This window comes from Argentina silus (assembly GCF_951799395.1).
Source record: "Argentina silus genome assembly, chromosome: 11".
Lineage (NCBI taxonomy): Eukaryota > Metazoa > Chordata > Actinopteri > Argentiniformes > Argentinidae > Argentina > Argentina silus.
This window is the reverse complement of record NC_139665.1, coordinates 10,814,504-10,827,703: the sequence shown is the minus strand read 5'-3', so window position 1 is coordinate 10,827,703 and position 13,200 is coordinate 10,814,504. Positions and strand designations below refer to the sequence as shown.

The window sequence follows — 13,200 nt, the reverse complement described above, 5'->3', positions numbered from 1 at the left end:
ATGCTTGGGTGTGACTCGCTGACCGCCATGACAGACTGGAATGTGAGGGGCCTCATCGCTCTGACAGAGTTACTGGACGGTCCAAAGACCTTGGTTCTATTGGGTCCCCCTAGCGATCTTCCCTGGCTCCTGTTCTACAGTATTCACAGATCTGAGAGGACTGGAGAAGTGAAAGCCGTATTAGGAAACCGATAACAGGCGCAAGGTGAAACCACCACAACCACCGCTGACCAATCCCCTTGCACATCTGTGAACACCGCAAAGTAGGGCGAGGGAGCGGGTATTCGTAGCAGGTGAGGGATCAATAAAAAGATCAGAACTTGCTTTTTTTTGGTATTGATTTCACAGTCACGCTTTAAGAAAAAGTAAAAGCACTGACATTTGGAATCCGTGCTTATGAAGCACTGACATTTGGAATCCGTGCTTATTTTTGGAAGGCCGTTATGGCCCTTTGTTTTCAGGTATTAGCCCTATAGGATAACGCCACCGTCAGATCCGTGTCTGTCATGGGGTCGAAATGCTGATCTGGCAGTGAAGGGAATTGTTCTTTTTTTCTTTTTTTTTAACTGAACTCAAACGTGTGTGAACCTGATACATTTTGGAAGTGTGACTGGTGGAGAAGCCTTTGGAGTGAAGTGACAGTGACAGTTAAAATGTGCGTTGTGGAGAGATATCTCAAAAGTCCACGACAGACATATCACAGAATGTGGAGCACTGTTTATTACATTTCTAGGAGTGAATGTTTCTCTGTGTTGTTGAAGCACCGTTTGTAAAAACTGTTGCTCTGCATTCGTACTATTCGAACCAAACTGGTCTCACTGTGGCTGGCTACTGGTTTTAACTAGGAATCATCTAATTGTTTATTTTGTTTGAGTGGGGGTAGGGGGGCGGGGGAGGGGGGTGGTTGCCATGCTGTTGGGAGTAGTCTGGTCCAGTGGAGGCTGGTGGAGGTAGAAATCAGAGGACGGGCTCATTGTAATGTATGGAACGGAATGAGGAATGGTATCAAAAAGACGTTTGATACCATTCCTCATTCCATTCCATGCATTACAAAGAGCCCGTCCTCCGATTTCTACCTCCACCAGCCTCCACTGGTCTGGACATACAGGCTTAGTCTCCTATCCCTTTTCCCTGCATGTGGTGATAAATTGCTGACATCACTTTCTGAACACATTTATGATCACCTGTTTGCAGTGTGTTTGCAGTGTATTGCAGAATCACAAGTGCAGGTGTGGTGTGGTGTGGTTTCCCTCTTGGGAAACCACAGAGTAGCATCTCCCTCCAGTCGTTGCCCTGCCCTCATATTATTCTGCCCCTAGTGGCCTGTAGTGCAATTACATGTCAGTCTATTTATTAAAATCTCATTGAAACCATACAGTTAAACGGCAAGCATTTGAATGTAGATGTTTTTCCCTGAACCTCGCTATTACCTTACAGCGTCTCCTTTATCCAGCACATTTATTTTAAATAAACTTTATTTAGTTGAAGGCTTGTATGTGGGAAATATTGTATATTGTGAAACTGTTTTCTTGGGCGAAACCCCCAAGGTGATGTATTCGTCTAGTAGTGACCCATGACGCTACATGTACAGCATGCTAGCCTTTATGCTACAGAAGCCTAGCCAATTAGTATCATTCCAAAGAAATGGACTACAGATTCAGTGTTAACAGACTGAAATGTTATGGTTAAGTGAAAAGAAAAACACTTTTTTTTCTAATTTTTTTTTTCAAGCAAAGATGACAGGCATTCCACTAGCGATGAGAAATGAAATAAAATGACAACATGACAGGCGACAGAAGACAAATGGAGCAAAACGACATGACGCCTAAGAGTCTAACACTCAACACGACACGTTTCCACCCTTGTAAATACAACCCAAAAGCTGTAAAACATGTAATCCTATTTACTATAAACTTGTCTGGGGGAAAATCATGATCCCTGTGCTGTGCTGTAATGATATCTAACCTACCGGTGTATGCCGATGACATTGTTCTCCCTTTTATGGCTTTTCAAGGGAATGGGTACTGTAAGCTTTGATATAGGGCTTTAATGGAAGCCAAGAGAGGACATTGGCCCCCCCTGCAGTGCTGACTACACAGCTTCTTTTTTTTTTTTTTTTGTTATCCTGAGGTAAACCTAAATCACCTTCATCTCAGGTCAAAACAGCTTTAGGTATACAGAGCATGCGACGTGTCCTCAGGACTGCGCACACGTTTTGACTCCATTGTCTTTCAAAACACTAAGAGTGCTGGAGTCACCTCACGGTACTCAGACCATACCATGTGGTCTGGGGGAGGAGGAGGAGGGGGGCGGGGGGCGGGGGGGTGTAGAGAGAGAGAGAGAGAGAGAGAGAGAGAGAGAGAGAGGGAGAGCAAGCAGCGTTGGAGCAAGCTGATGAGGTGGAAGCATGCCCATGCCATGGTGTCAGGCAGCTCAGCTCAGTACAGAAGGGAGTGCAGCAGCCAAACCATTTCACCCATTCAAAAGACGCTCAGTCCAATATGGAGACGAGAGAGAAAGAGATAGAGAGATGGGTGGGTGGTGAGGTGGGGGGGGGGGGAGCCTGTCTGTCTGCTGTTCTCCTCAGGGGAAGGTTGGAGGGTGGGGGTGGGAGGGGGGGTGTTCAATAGGGAGAGGAGTGAACCAGAGCCCTGATGTCAGTTTGGCCCTGTGTTCTCATCCATCTCTCTGATTCAATTTGTACCGATCTGCAGAGAGCTGCACTTATCATTGAGAGAGAAGAGGGGGGGGGGGGTCGGGGGGGGGGGACGACCCATTGTCTTTTTATGATCAAGGGCATTGGAATAAAAGGAGCCGTGGATGATAATAATAGATTGTTGTGGTGGTATTATAGTGCAGCTTTTTGTGTTGTTCTCCCGAGCGTGGCGATGGGACGCGGTGACCTCGGTTTGGGTTGAGTTGGACTGCGTATGCAGGCGCCCACGTAGCACTCTAGGTAGGAGGTTGGGCTAATCGGAATAAAGCAGTGCTCCACATTTTGTCACTCTGTCGTAGATGTGTAAACAAAAGGATTAAATCATGTGTGTGTGCACCCAAATTAGGCTACAATGTTTAAAACATTATATGTGATTATATAGTGTATTTATAAAGTTGGGGTTATATATATCAAGTTTATTGTGTACAGTATACTGTATATCGTGTGGTGTGTGAGAGTTATCAACTGGTACAAAGGTGCCCAAAAGAAGCCCAGCGTTCACAGTGAGAGAGCCTAGTGGTTGTGTTTGCAGCTGAACTGCACCACAGTAACTGTCTCGGTCACTGTTCTGTAGCTAGCCTAGCACTGTGGGGAGACGACCACTTTGACCTGAGACATCCACAGAGGCCCGGCGTGAGCAATGAACAGCTTCAGGTGGAGGCCAAGGGAGAGACAGCTTTGTACCAGTGAGCCCGCACTGTATGTATGTATGTATGTATGTATGTGTGTGTGTGTGTGTGTGTGTGTGTGTATGTATGTGTGTGTGTGTGTATATGCGTGCGTGCGTATGTATGCGCATGTGTATATGTGTGTGTGTATGTATGTATGTATGTATGTATGTATGTATGTATGTATGTATGTATGTATGTATGTATGTAGTGTGGTGTGTGCGGTCTGAATCTGGTATGCACTTTCTGTGTGTGCGTGTGTGTGTGAGTGTGTGTGCGCACGCTAGGAGGCGTGTGGGCGGAGGCTGGTCTCACCATGGCGGCGGCGGTCTGCGCGGCCACGGCCGTCTGGTTGGCCTGGTGCTGGGCGGCCTTGATCTTGGCCTGCAGGTGGGCCGGGGGGTGGAAGTACTTGCACTTCTCGCGGGAGCAGCGGCTCTTGATGTAGTCCATGCAGACGGTGACCGTGTTGTCGCTGGTGTCAATCATGGGGCTGTCGCTCGGGTGGGCGAAGCGGCAGTCCGTCTCGCCGCGCGCGCAGTTCCCCCGCTGGAACTCCCGGCACACCTACGCGGAGGGACACACACACGCACACACACGTGCCAACGCGCACGCACACACATGCGTTGAAGCGCACGCACATGCACACCGCACACAAGCAGACACACACACACAGGCACACGCGCACACGCACACACGCACACGCACACACACACACACACACACACACACACACACACACACACACACACACACACACAATCTACAATGAGCAATATGATTGATACATAGAAAAACAGATTGTGATTGACCTCAAGTCTTGGCTTGCTTAACAGATGGATAGTAAGGACATGATCACCACTTCTACATGCTCAGACTATTAATATACTGGATGGTGAAACTATACAGGAGTGTGTGTGTGTGTGTGTGTGTGCATCAGTATCTTCATCACTATGGACACCATCATCTAACTGACTGACGTGTTGATCTATTCAGAGTCTGGACACCTCCACAGGGGGGTCCTTACCCAATCTGGGGAGTGTGACACACAGCGCCATGCACACACAGCAGGAGACACACCACGAACGCACGCAAACACTCACACACACACACTTTGTGTGGGAGTGTCTCTCCGCTCCACAGAGGCATACTGTATGTGCTTCTCATTAGAAACCACATTTTAGATGTTGGTAAGTGACAGCACTTAGAGAGAGACACACACACACACACGCACGCACGCACGCACGCACACACACAATCACACAGACACACACACACGCACAGACAGACACACACAATCACACAATCATTCCAAGGCTATTATTTGTCTCCTTTTGTCCTCATTAAACAACAACAACCCTCTTTGTTGCCGTAAAAAAAAGAAAAAAAGAAGAAGATTTTTCTCCCATCGTTCTCAAGATTTCCACAGTAATAATTAAAAGCTACGGCACTGGAAGTACATTCAAACATCAGATTCGGTTTCCTACATTTTCCAAGTCAACAAGAAACTAACAACAACAACAACAACAACACAGAACAGAACAGGGCAAACTAAGAGGTGTGATTCATTGGTGACGCGGGGGGGGGGGGGGGGGGGGGCAATTGCTTTTGTGAAGAGGGAGGCTTGTGATTGGCTTGGTCACCTCCAGCTTGTCTGTGCGTAGCAGCTTCTGGGTGGAGGAGGAGCTCTGCATGGAGACGGGCGGGCTGCCAGGGACGATGAGCTGGGTGCTGGGCAGCATCTCGGTAGGGACCAGGCCCATGCCGTGGGTCATGGGGGTCAGGTAGGGGGCGTAGCTCTGGTTAAAACTGGAGCCCAAGCCCTGGCTAACAGGAAACGTCTGCTATGAGAGAGAGAGAGAGAGAGAGAGAGAGAGAGAGAGAGAGAAGGAGGGAGAGAGGGGGAGAGAGAGAGAGAGGGAGGGGAGAGAAGAAGGGAGAGAGAGAGCAGGGAGAGAGGGAGAGAGAGAGGGAGGGGAGAGAAGGAGGGAGAGAGAGAGAGAGGGGAGAGAAGGAGGGAGAGAGAGGGAGTGAGAGAGAGAGAGAGAGGAAGAGGGGAGGAGGGAGAGAGAGAGAGAGAGACGGAGGGAGAGCGAGAGAGAGAAAGGGGGGGGGCGGGGTAGTCACAAGAGATGGAAAAAGAGAGTCAGAGAAAAATACAGAAATAACCGTATGGATGTAACAGTACCCTGCATTGTAAGAAAGTGAGTCAGCGTGGGGCAGGGCCAGCCAGAGGGGGGTGCTCACTCACCACAGGCTGCATGGTGGTGCCGGGGATCATGAACTGCATCTGCTGAGCCAACATGGCCGCCGCCGTCTTCTGCTGGATGAGGTTGTTGCGCCCGTTGATCTCCAGCTGGGTCTTCAGGTGGGCCGGAGGATGGAGGTATTTGCAGTTCTCTCGCGTGCATCGGCCCTGGAAAAACAAACAACAACAAACAAACAAACAAACAAACAAGCAAACACATGTTAAAAAGACCCAATCGGACCGTCGGATTTCAGGACAACACAGAATCCACAAAAGACACACACACGGGTTCAGAACCCACAAGAGGAGCAGAAGAAGAAGAAAAAAAAGTAAAACACCAAGATGAGCAGCTTAACTAAAGCTGAAGAATATGAATAAGCCCTTTGCCTAAAGACAGGTCAGGCATATGCATACAAGCATACTGACTCTAATCCGTCTGGCGCTGAGGGGCAGAATTGTTATTCACATTGAGAGGGTGGTAAACAGAAGATGGAGAGGATTGGTAGAGCATGGGCCTCGGTGGCTCAGAGGGGGCTCCAGGTACAGCAGCTAGCTACCGCACGGAGTTAGTGAGCTTTCCCTCCAGTCTTTCTGCCCTCCTGATTGGGGGTGGGGTGGGGGGGACGGGGACGTAGCCGACCAGAATGCATGCAGAAATGCAAATAGGGCTGGGGTGGGGTGGAGGGTGGGGGGGAGAGTGCACGCTCTCCAAGGCGCTCGCATTCACAGCCAATTACTGTCAACCCAGAGGCTAACGGCAAACACACCATAATCCAATATGGATTTCTCCTTGGCAGTGCTTATAAGAGAGGGAGGGCGGTAGGAGGATAGGAGGGCTGGAAAGGAGGAGGGGAGGGGTGGGGTCAGGAGGGACAGCGGAGAATGGTATAAGAGAGGGGAGGAGATGAGGAGGAGGGGGGGGGGGGTTTGAGAAGAGACGGGAGCAGAGGAGAGGAGTGGAGGGATGTACGGTAGGCCGCATATGGCGGGGCGAGCTGGAGAATGTCTCCCCTCGTGTTGAAATGTCTCTCACCTCCACGCCAGAGAGAGAGGACGGCAGCGGAGAGCGCGGTGACCTAATTAGTGATGCATCGGTTCCCCAGTCCCAGGCCCGCGCCGAAATAGGACATCCCAGTCCACTGGAAAGCCAACGGGCAAGCAGCTCTCTGTGGCGCTCTGGCACAAACTGCCGCCCTGCCCTCAAATAGGCCTGTAGTTACTTTGCACCACTGTGTAACACGCAGGCTTGTAGGCCTGATATGTGGTACAGTAGTCACTGACTTGAGAAATGTGACTCGGCAGTTTTGGATAAGTGCAATACTGCAGTTGACAGAAGGTCTTTATTGTTCGGCATGGCAGTCAAAATCATAAGGGGGGGTTGGGGGGGGGTAGTCATTCCTAGCCATGCTTAACGGTTCCCTCGTTCAACATCCTGCTCATGACCGTGCGGCTGTAAAACAAACCTTCATCAAGAAGAGGTTAGTGGAGCCCTGGGAGTCCACGGAGCAAATAATCACACTGGTCAGCTGGGTATTGTCGGCTCCAGTCAAAATGAGATTCCTGATGAAAAGATGTTGTTTTTCTCTGCCTCACTGACATAAGAGCACTGCAGGGAACATCAAACAGTGTTTTGTACAGCCTGGCGGTCGCCTTTTCTTTTTCATTTTGATTTAGGATATAAAAATAGACCTTGAAGGAAATCCTGTTCAACCTATGGAGCGAACCCTACAGAGACACTATATTTCTATATGCCATACGGGATAAATGATAGCGACAGTTGTATGAGACTGCAAACGTTCTTATTGCTTAACGTATACGAGAAACAATACAATCATCTCTTGTGAGTCTGGGGCAAAATCATAATTAAGCGACACAGCTTAGAGTGGAATTTTACTTCGTAATCCTGTGGTTTTGTCGTTGTCATGAGTGCGTACTAGACACATTCACAAAAAAAACAACTGGTTTTCAAAATGATATCCGAGTCAGGAAATCTCACGTTGAATGTCCTGATCGGTCCAGATGATCCGAATTGCCCGTTTGGGTACAACCCCCAAGATTCCCCTCTCCCTCCCGCACGTGGTCCTTCTGTTGAACAGCGCAAGAGCACAGGCGACTCTCTGGGAATCACTGCCATAGTATCGCCGGGTAAAAGTGCAAAAACTCGTGTGACAGATTTTTTTTACACGCAATGAAGCTTTTCTAGGAGGTAAACGCAGACCTCGTGTGACGAGAACTACGACAGAGCTGCACGCCGAATGATGACGGTTCGAGACGGTAAGCATCGCGGATTGACTCGAAACACACATGAAAACTCCCCATTCGCTAAAAAAGCACCGTACAATTACAATTGTGGGCCTATACTCTCTATTAGCAAGAGAGAGTCCTGGACGAAGTTGTGTTTGCTTCGATTACCCAGAGGTGTACTACCAATGAAACCCCATACGAAGCGGCCTCCTGCTAAGCAGGGCCTGCTCTTCTTTCGAGACGACATGCGTTCTCTTCGTCGAGACAGAGGTCTTTATCCCGCCTCCCGAGTCTCCAGTCGACCACCTCTTCATCTCTGCTGGTGCGGAGTGCCATTGATACCCCCTCCTACGCTCCCCCCCCCTCCCCCTCCCTCTCCCTCTCCGCTCCATCCCACCCAAAGAATAATGTTATCGCTGAGCCTCGCAGCCAAAAGCCTGAGAGGTGTCAAAACCAATCAGAGCCTCTCTCAGTGACGCCAGCTCGGAGCACACAGAGAACCCTGCTGGTTGCTGGGAGAGTGATGAGGGGGTGGTGGTACTGGCTGGTACTGAGGCTGAGATTTGGACGCCATCCCAGAGCCGGAGGCCTGAAGGACACTATCACATCCCCCCCCCACCCCCCCAACCCCCCGCCCCCCCGCATCCCACCCGGAGGAAAGAAAAGCCTTGGTCATTTTTGTTGCGATAGAGAGCGATAGGGAGCGATAGAGAGAGAGAGAGAGAGAGAGAGAGAGAGAGAGAGAGAGAGGCCAGATGAAGAGAGGACACATTAATTAATTAATTTGCTGCCAGTACTTTGATTGATTCAATGCTTTCTGTCCCAGTTTAGTGCAACCTTACATTTGAGGGATGAGGTAATAAGCTGTGATGCTGCTGGGGGGGTGAGGGGGGGGGATGTTTCATTTCAGACACATTAGGCATTTTATAAATCATACACCTAATGACCAAACGACAGGGTTCTTGCTAAAAGCCACGATGGGGGACGGGGACGGGGGGGGGCGGCACCTGCCCCTTTGCCCTGCTACACTTTTATTTATTTTTTCCACGTCAATCAATCTCCATCAAAACCGTCTTATTCGGTTGCCGTCTGCCGCACCTGCCCTTCCATAAGTCTGTGCACGTCCCCCCTGACTGATAAACTCCTGATCGACGACGTCATTCGGGGGCTGGAGTGAAGATGTTATCTGGCCCGAGGGGGGGGTGGGCCGGGGGGCTAGAGCTCAGCCTCAGTCTTCTTAGCCACCCACACTGGTAGAGCACACATCTATTCATCGTCCTCGTCGCCTCCGAACACGCCGTTGATGAAAAGGCCTTTGAAAAACCTGAGGCACGTGATTCAGAGACGTGTCGTCTTGTGTCGCCATAGTGACGCGCTGTTTAAATAGGGCCCTTTCAGATGTGGGCTAATGACACGGTGTGTATCTGTTCGGCTGTTTCCACACCTCGGGCTGCAAAGTCGAGGGGGTTAGGCCTTCTATGCTTCTAGCGATAATAGCCTACTTAGACTACAATAAGGGTTGGATAACTATCTCTTATGGGCTTGGAAGGGATGACTAGGAGGCTTGAACCGTAACAACACGTTGGCCCCTTTTCAAATCCCTAAAGCAGAGGTCCAGGCAGATTCATCTGTTCTACCCTGAGTGACCTACTGTATGCACAGCTAAATGGCAGTAAAAATGTGTTCGACATTAGATTAATCCTGGGGGGGTGAGGGGGGGATGGGGACGGGGATGGAGATGAACGCGACTAATTTCATAAACAGATTAGGATTATGTGCACTTAACCCATTTAGGACTGTCCCCTTGGAGTCCAACTAATTACCATGCCCATTAATTGCCCATGTGAATCCCCCTATTAATCCCAGGAAGTAGGGGTTTTTGCATGCATGTTGATATCAAATTGAGGCAAATCTTGAACCAGAAAAGGTTTTGAAACCGGACCATCCAAAAACTGTAAAGCACAAATTCGTATATCCACGAATTCACGCCATGTGTACAGCGTATCACTGGATGACCAAAAAGCAGGAGTGCTGCCCTCGATAATACCCTTGGAGAGGAAGGATAGAATGTTTACCCCGAGGCTAGTCTGTAGCTCTGGCTGCACTGGAGCTAACCCCCCCCCCCCCCTCCTCTCTCTCTCTCTCTCTCCCTTTTCCGACCCCCCCCCCCCCCCAATCCCCCCCGCCTCCTCAATCAGCTGTGCGCTGAATCGAGAGAGTGATGACTGTGTGTCTGTGGGTGGCGCACACAGAGGAGCCACTCTTCCAGCCGCGCAGAATGGCCGCTTCAGTTGTGGCCCCCGTTAAAAAGAGCCAACATTTACATTTCCCTTCAATAGGGCTCTCTATTCTGCCTGGACAGAGACAGAGGTTGGCCATCTCACCCACCGACGGAGGCACACACACACACACACACAAAAAAAGACCACCATTTGGGGAAGGCTGGGTGGCATGGGCTCCTGATGAGGGCGGGCGGGGAGGGGGGGGGGGATTTAAGACCCCACCCATTCACCGCCCTTCTCTCATTCCAAATCATACATCTTTATGGTAACTTTCCATTCAGAAGAGAGAACATGTTTATTCATGAGAGAGGGATTTCGTGATGGAGGGAAATGGTGGGTCTCTCTTTGTCTCAGCATGGTGCTGTGCAGAGAGTCCACATCGCTGAGGGCTGGAGCCCACATGACAGTATCACCACCCTGACAGCCCCAAACAGCCATAGATAGAGCCAGAGAGGAGGCCAGGAATACCTGACACAATTTCACTCCACAGAGAGGAGTCAAAGGGGGGGGGGAATGATCATGATAATAAAATGATAACCACACAGTCATAAACTTGAATGAATCACGTCTCTTTAGAATGTTTTTTTGGAGGGGGGGGGGTTCATATCAACCAATTCCTGGTACCACATACTATAGCAGTAACCACGATACCAGTGGAACAGCACCCTGGTATAAAACGCTACCAAAGCCCCATTTCACAGTCAACTCGTCATTGTCAACTAGTCTCTAGTCAACTTACAGGAGGCTACAGTAGGTTTTCTCTGTAAGTTGTTGTCCATGAAACTAACAGTATTTCATCCCCTTGTGTCAGAAGCAGCTAAGAATCCTCCTTTGATCCATCTGTCCTTCTTACTGCGAGGGTATGAGCCTGTATGAGAACTGACACTAATTTCTTTGACATGAAGCCTGCGATATCTGTAATCCCCTTACACCATATCACTGGGGCTCTTGTATCTCCAGTGACCTGGCAGGGTGGCCTCTCTCTTTCTCTCTCTCTCTCTCTGTTTCTCTATGTCTCTGTCTCTCGATTCCCTCTCTCAGGGCATTAATGGGTGCCTGCGTGTCACCAGTTCCCAGTCAGGGGAAACCTCTTTAGTGAACCCTGGTGCAATGAGAAGCCAACAGGATGGCCACTCGTGTACGGTTAAGGTCTACAAAAAGCAGATCCTGACCCTGCTTGGGTAGTAATGGGAAAGAGCTGGATGCACACGGACAGGGAGGCCCTTCATCCCTACGGGGGATGTCTTCATGAATGTCCCTTTCCCGGATCTGGGTTCAACTCTACCAGACCCACTTTGCTGATGAATGCGAGGTGCCATGACATCAAATCTGGACACAAACCAGAGCTAATGGGGAATGCTTTACTTCCGCCACGAAACGATACCGTGTGGACCTTTAGTCTCTACTAGGACTTGGTAACTGAGAAAGGTTACAGGGAGAAGCCATATTCAATTTGATACTAATTTCATCTCTGATCTCGGTAGCCAAATGAGCGCATGGCAACGTGTCTCTTTCTCTCCCTAACAACAGCCTTTTTCCATTCCATTTAGATTCGTTTTCTATTGTCCTTAATTAGGACACGGTGTTGTCCGTTGTGTGGAGACGCTAAGGTACGACATACACTTTAGGGGTTTATTACTTTCGATACATATGTGTCACACATCCTGGCACGTCTCATGAGAGACAAACAAGAAACCACCATTAAAACAAACAAAAACAAACTAATGAAGTCACAAACTCCTGTTTCCTTTGATCTGTGGTCCTTAACATGTAGACCTCACACACAAACACCCCCCCCCCCCCTCTCTCTCTCTCTCTCCCATCATTCACGCCGTGCCTAAATTCCAGCGTTGTCTCAGCGGTAATTAAGTATGCCTTTGTTTCAACAGCCATAATCCTACAGATGGGCGAGCAGCGCTGTTGCTGACACGCCTGAGATTACCAGAGGAGTGGGGCAGAGCAGCTCCTAAGCCTGGCTTGCCTCTGCAGACAGAAGACAGGAAGGGGAGAAAGAGAGAGACATGGCGATTATTCTCCCCCCCCCACCTCCTGTTCTCACACACACACACCGTGTCATCTGCACAGGGACGCTTTCACAGCAGGGGTCCCTCTCCCACAGCCCACACACACACTCTCACACGTATATAGACACACACACACACACACACACACACACACACACACACACCTCCATCTGGGGAGTGTTTTCAAGTGTGCCAGTACTCTAGTCTTTCGAGCTAATTTTAATTCTCTGACTATACTGTTACATCTAGGTAGCGACTGTTGCAAACACGAACATTGAGCACACCTAAGAGTTTGTGTGGAAGAGGAGGGCGACGCAGCGTTACGGAATGTGAAATACACACTGAGAAAAACAAGACTACTTTTTCTGCGCTTACGAAGGTCTGGTATTTTATTGTTCTGGAAGCATTATGAGTGTCCATACCTGAGGGCAACTGTGGGCAAAAGTTTTGCATGTGGGTGTGTGTTACAACATAAGTGTGTGTGTGTGTGTGTGTGTGTGTCTTCACTGCTCTTTCCTGTGTTGTCTAAAAAGGGCTCTCCTGGTAATCCAGTGAGGCCTGCCCTGCTACAGTTAATCTGATCATCTGTGACCTGCTGAGACATGAAACCCACCCTTTAGAGCTGCTCTAATCCACCCAAACAAACACAAACACACACACACACACACACACACACACACACAGCCACCAGGGACAGGACGTAACAATACCATCTCTATCTCTATGTTGACAGGCCAGTCACAGCTGAAGGACTGCGGCAATCCCCTTACTAGTATTGTTGTCCATTGACACTGATGAGTCAATTTTTAGCTCTGTGTTGAAACTTGGGCTAAATACTATGCTTGTGGTTTAAGGGTTTCTACATCATGAACTGAAACGTATACTGTATGAAAATGTGCTACTCAGTGTAAAGCAGAATATAAATCAATCAAATCCCTTGCTTTAAAACGAACTCACAGAATACAGTTAGATAACGTTAGGCTCTCCAATGGATCTATTTCAATTTCCAACCTGAAAG

The 13,200-nt window shown here is 49.2% G+C and overlaps 1 protein-coding gene across 8 annotated transcripts in view; it reads right to left on the bottom strand.

The window, feature by feature from the left end:
- Window positions 1–13,200, bottom strand: part of LOC310812253 (muscleblind-like protein 2a) — a 45,953-nt gene that overhangs the window by 12,207 nt on the left and 20,546 nt on the right. For 7 of the 8 annotated variants that reach the window (XM_083680710.1, XM_083680709.1, XM_083680714.1 and 4 more), the window contains exons 3-5: window positions 5,636–5,800; window positions 5,028–5,228; window positions 3,700–3,951 (exon numbers count right to left, since the gene is read on the bottom strand). In XM_083680710.1, coding sequence (XP_083536836.1) covers window positions 3,700–3,951; window positions 5,028–5,228; window positions 5,636–5,800 — 618 coding nt within the window. The remainder of the gene's footprint in view (window positions 1–3,699; window positions 3,952–5,027; window positions 5,229–5,635; window positions 5,801–13,200) is intronic. The other variant, XM_083680712.1, reaches the window with a different exon arrangement.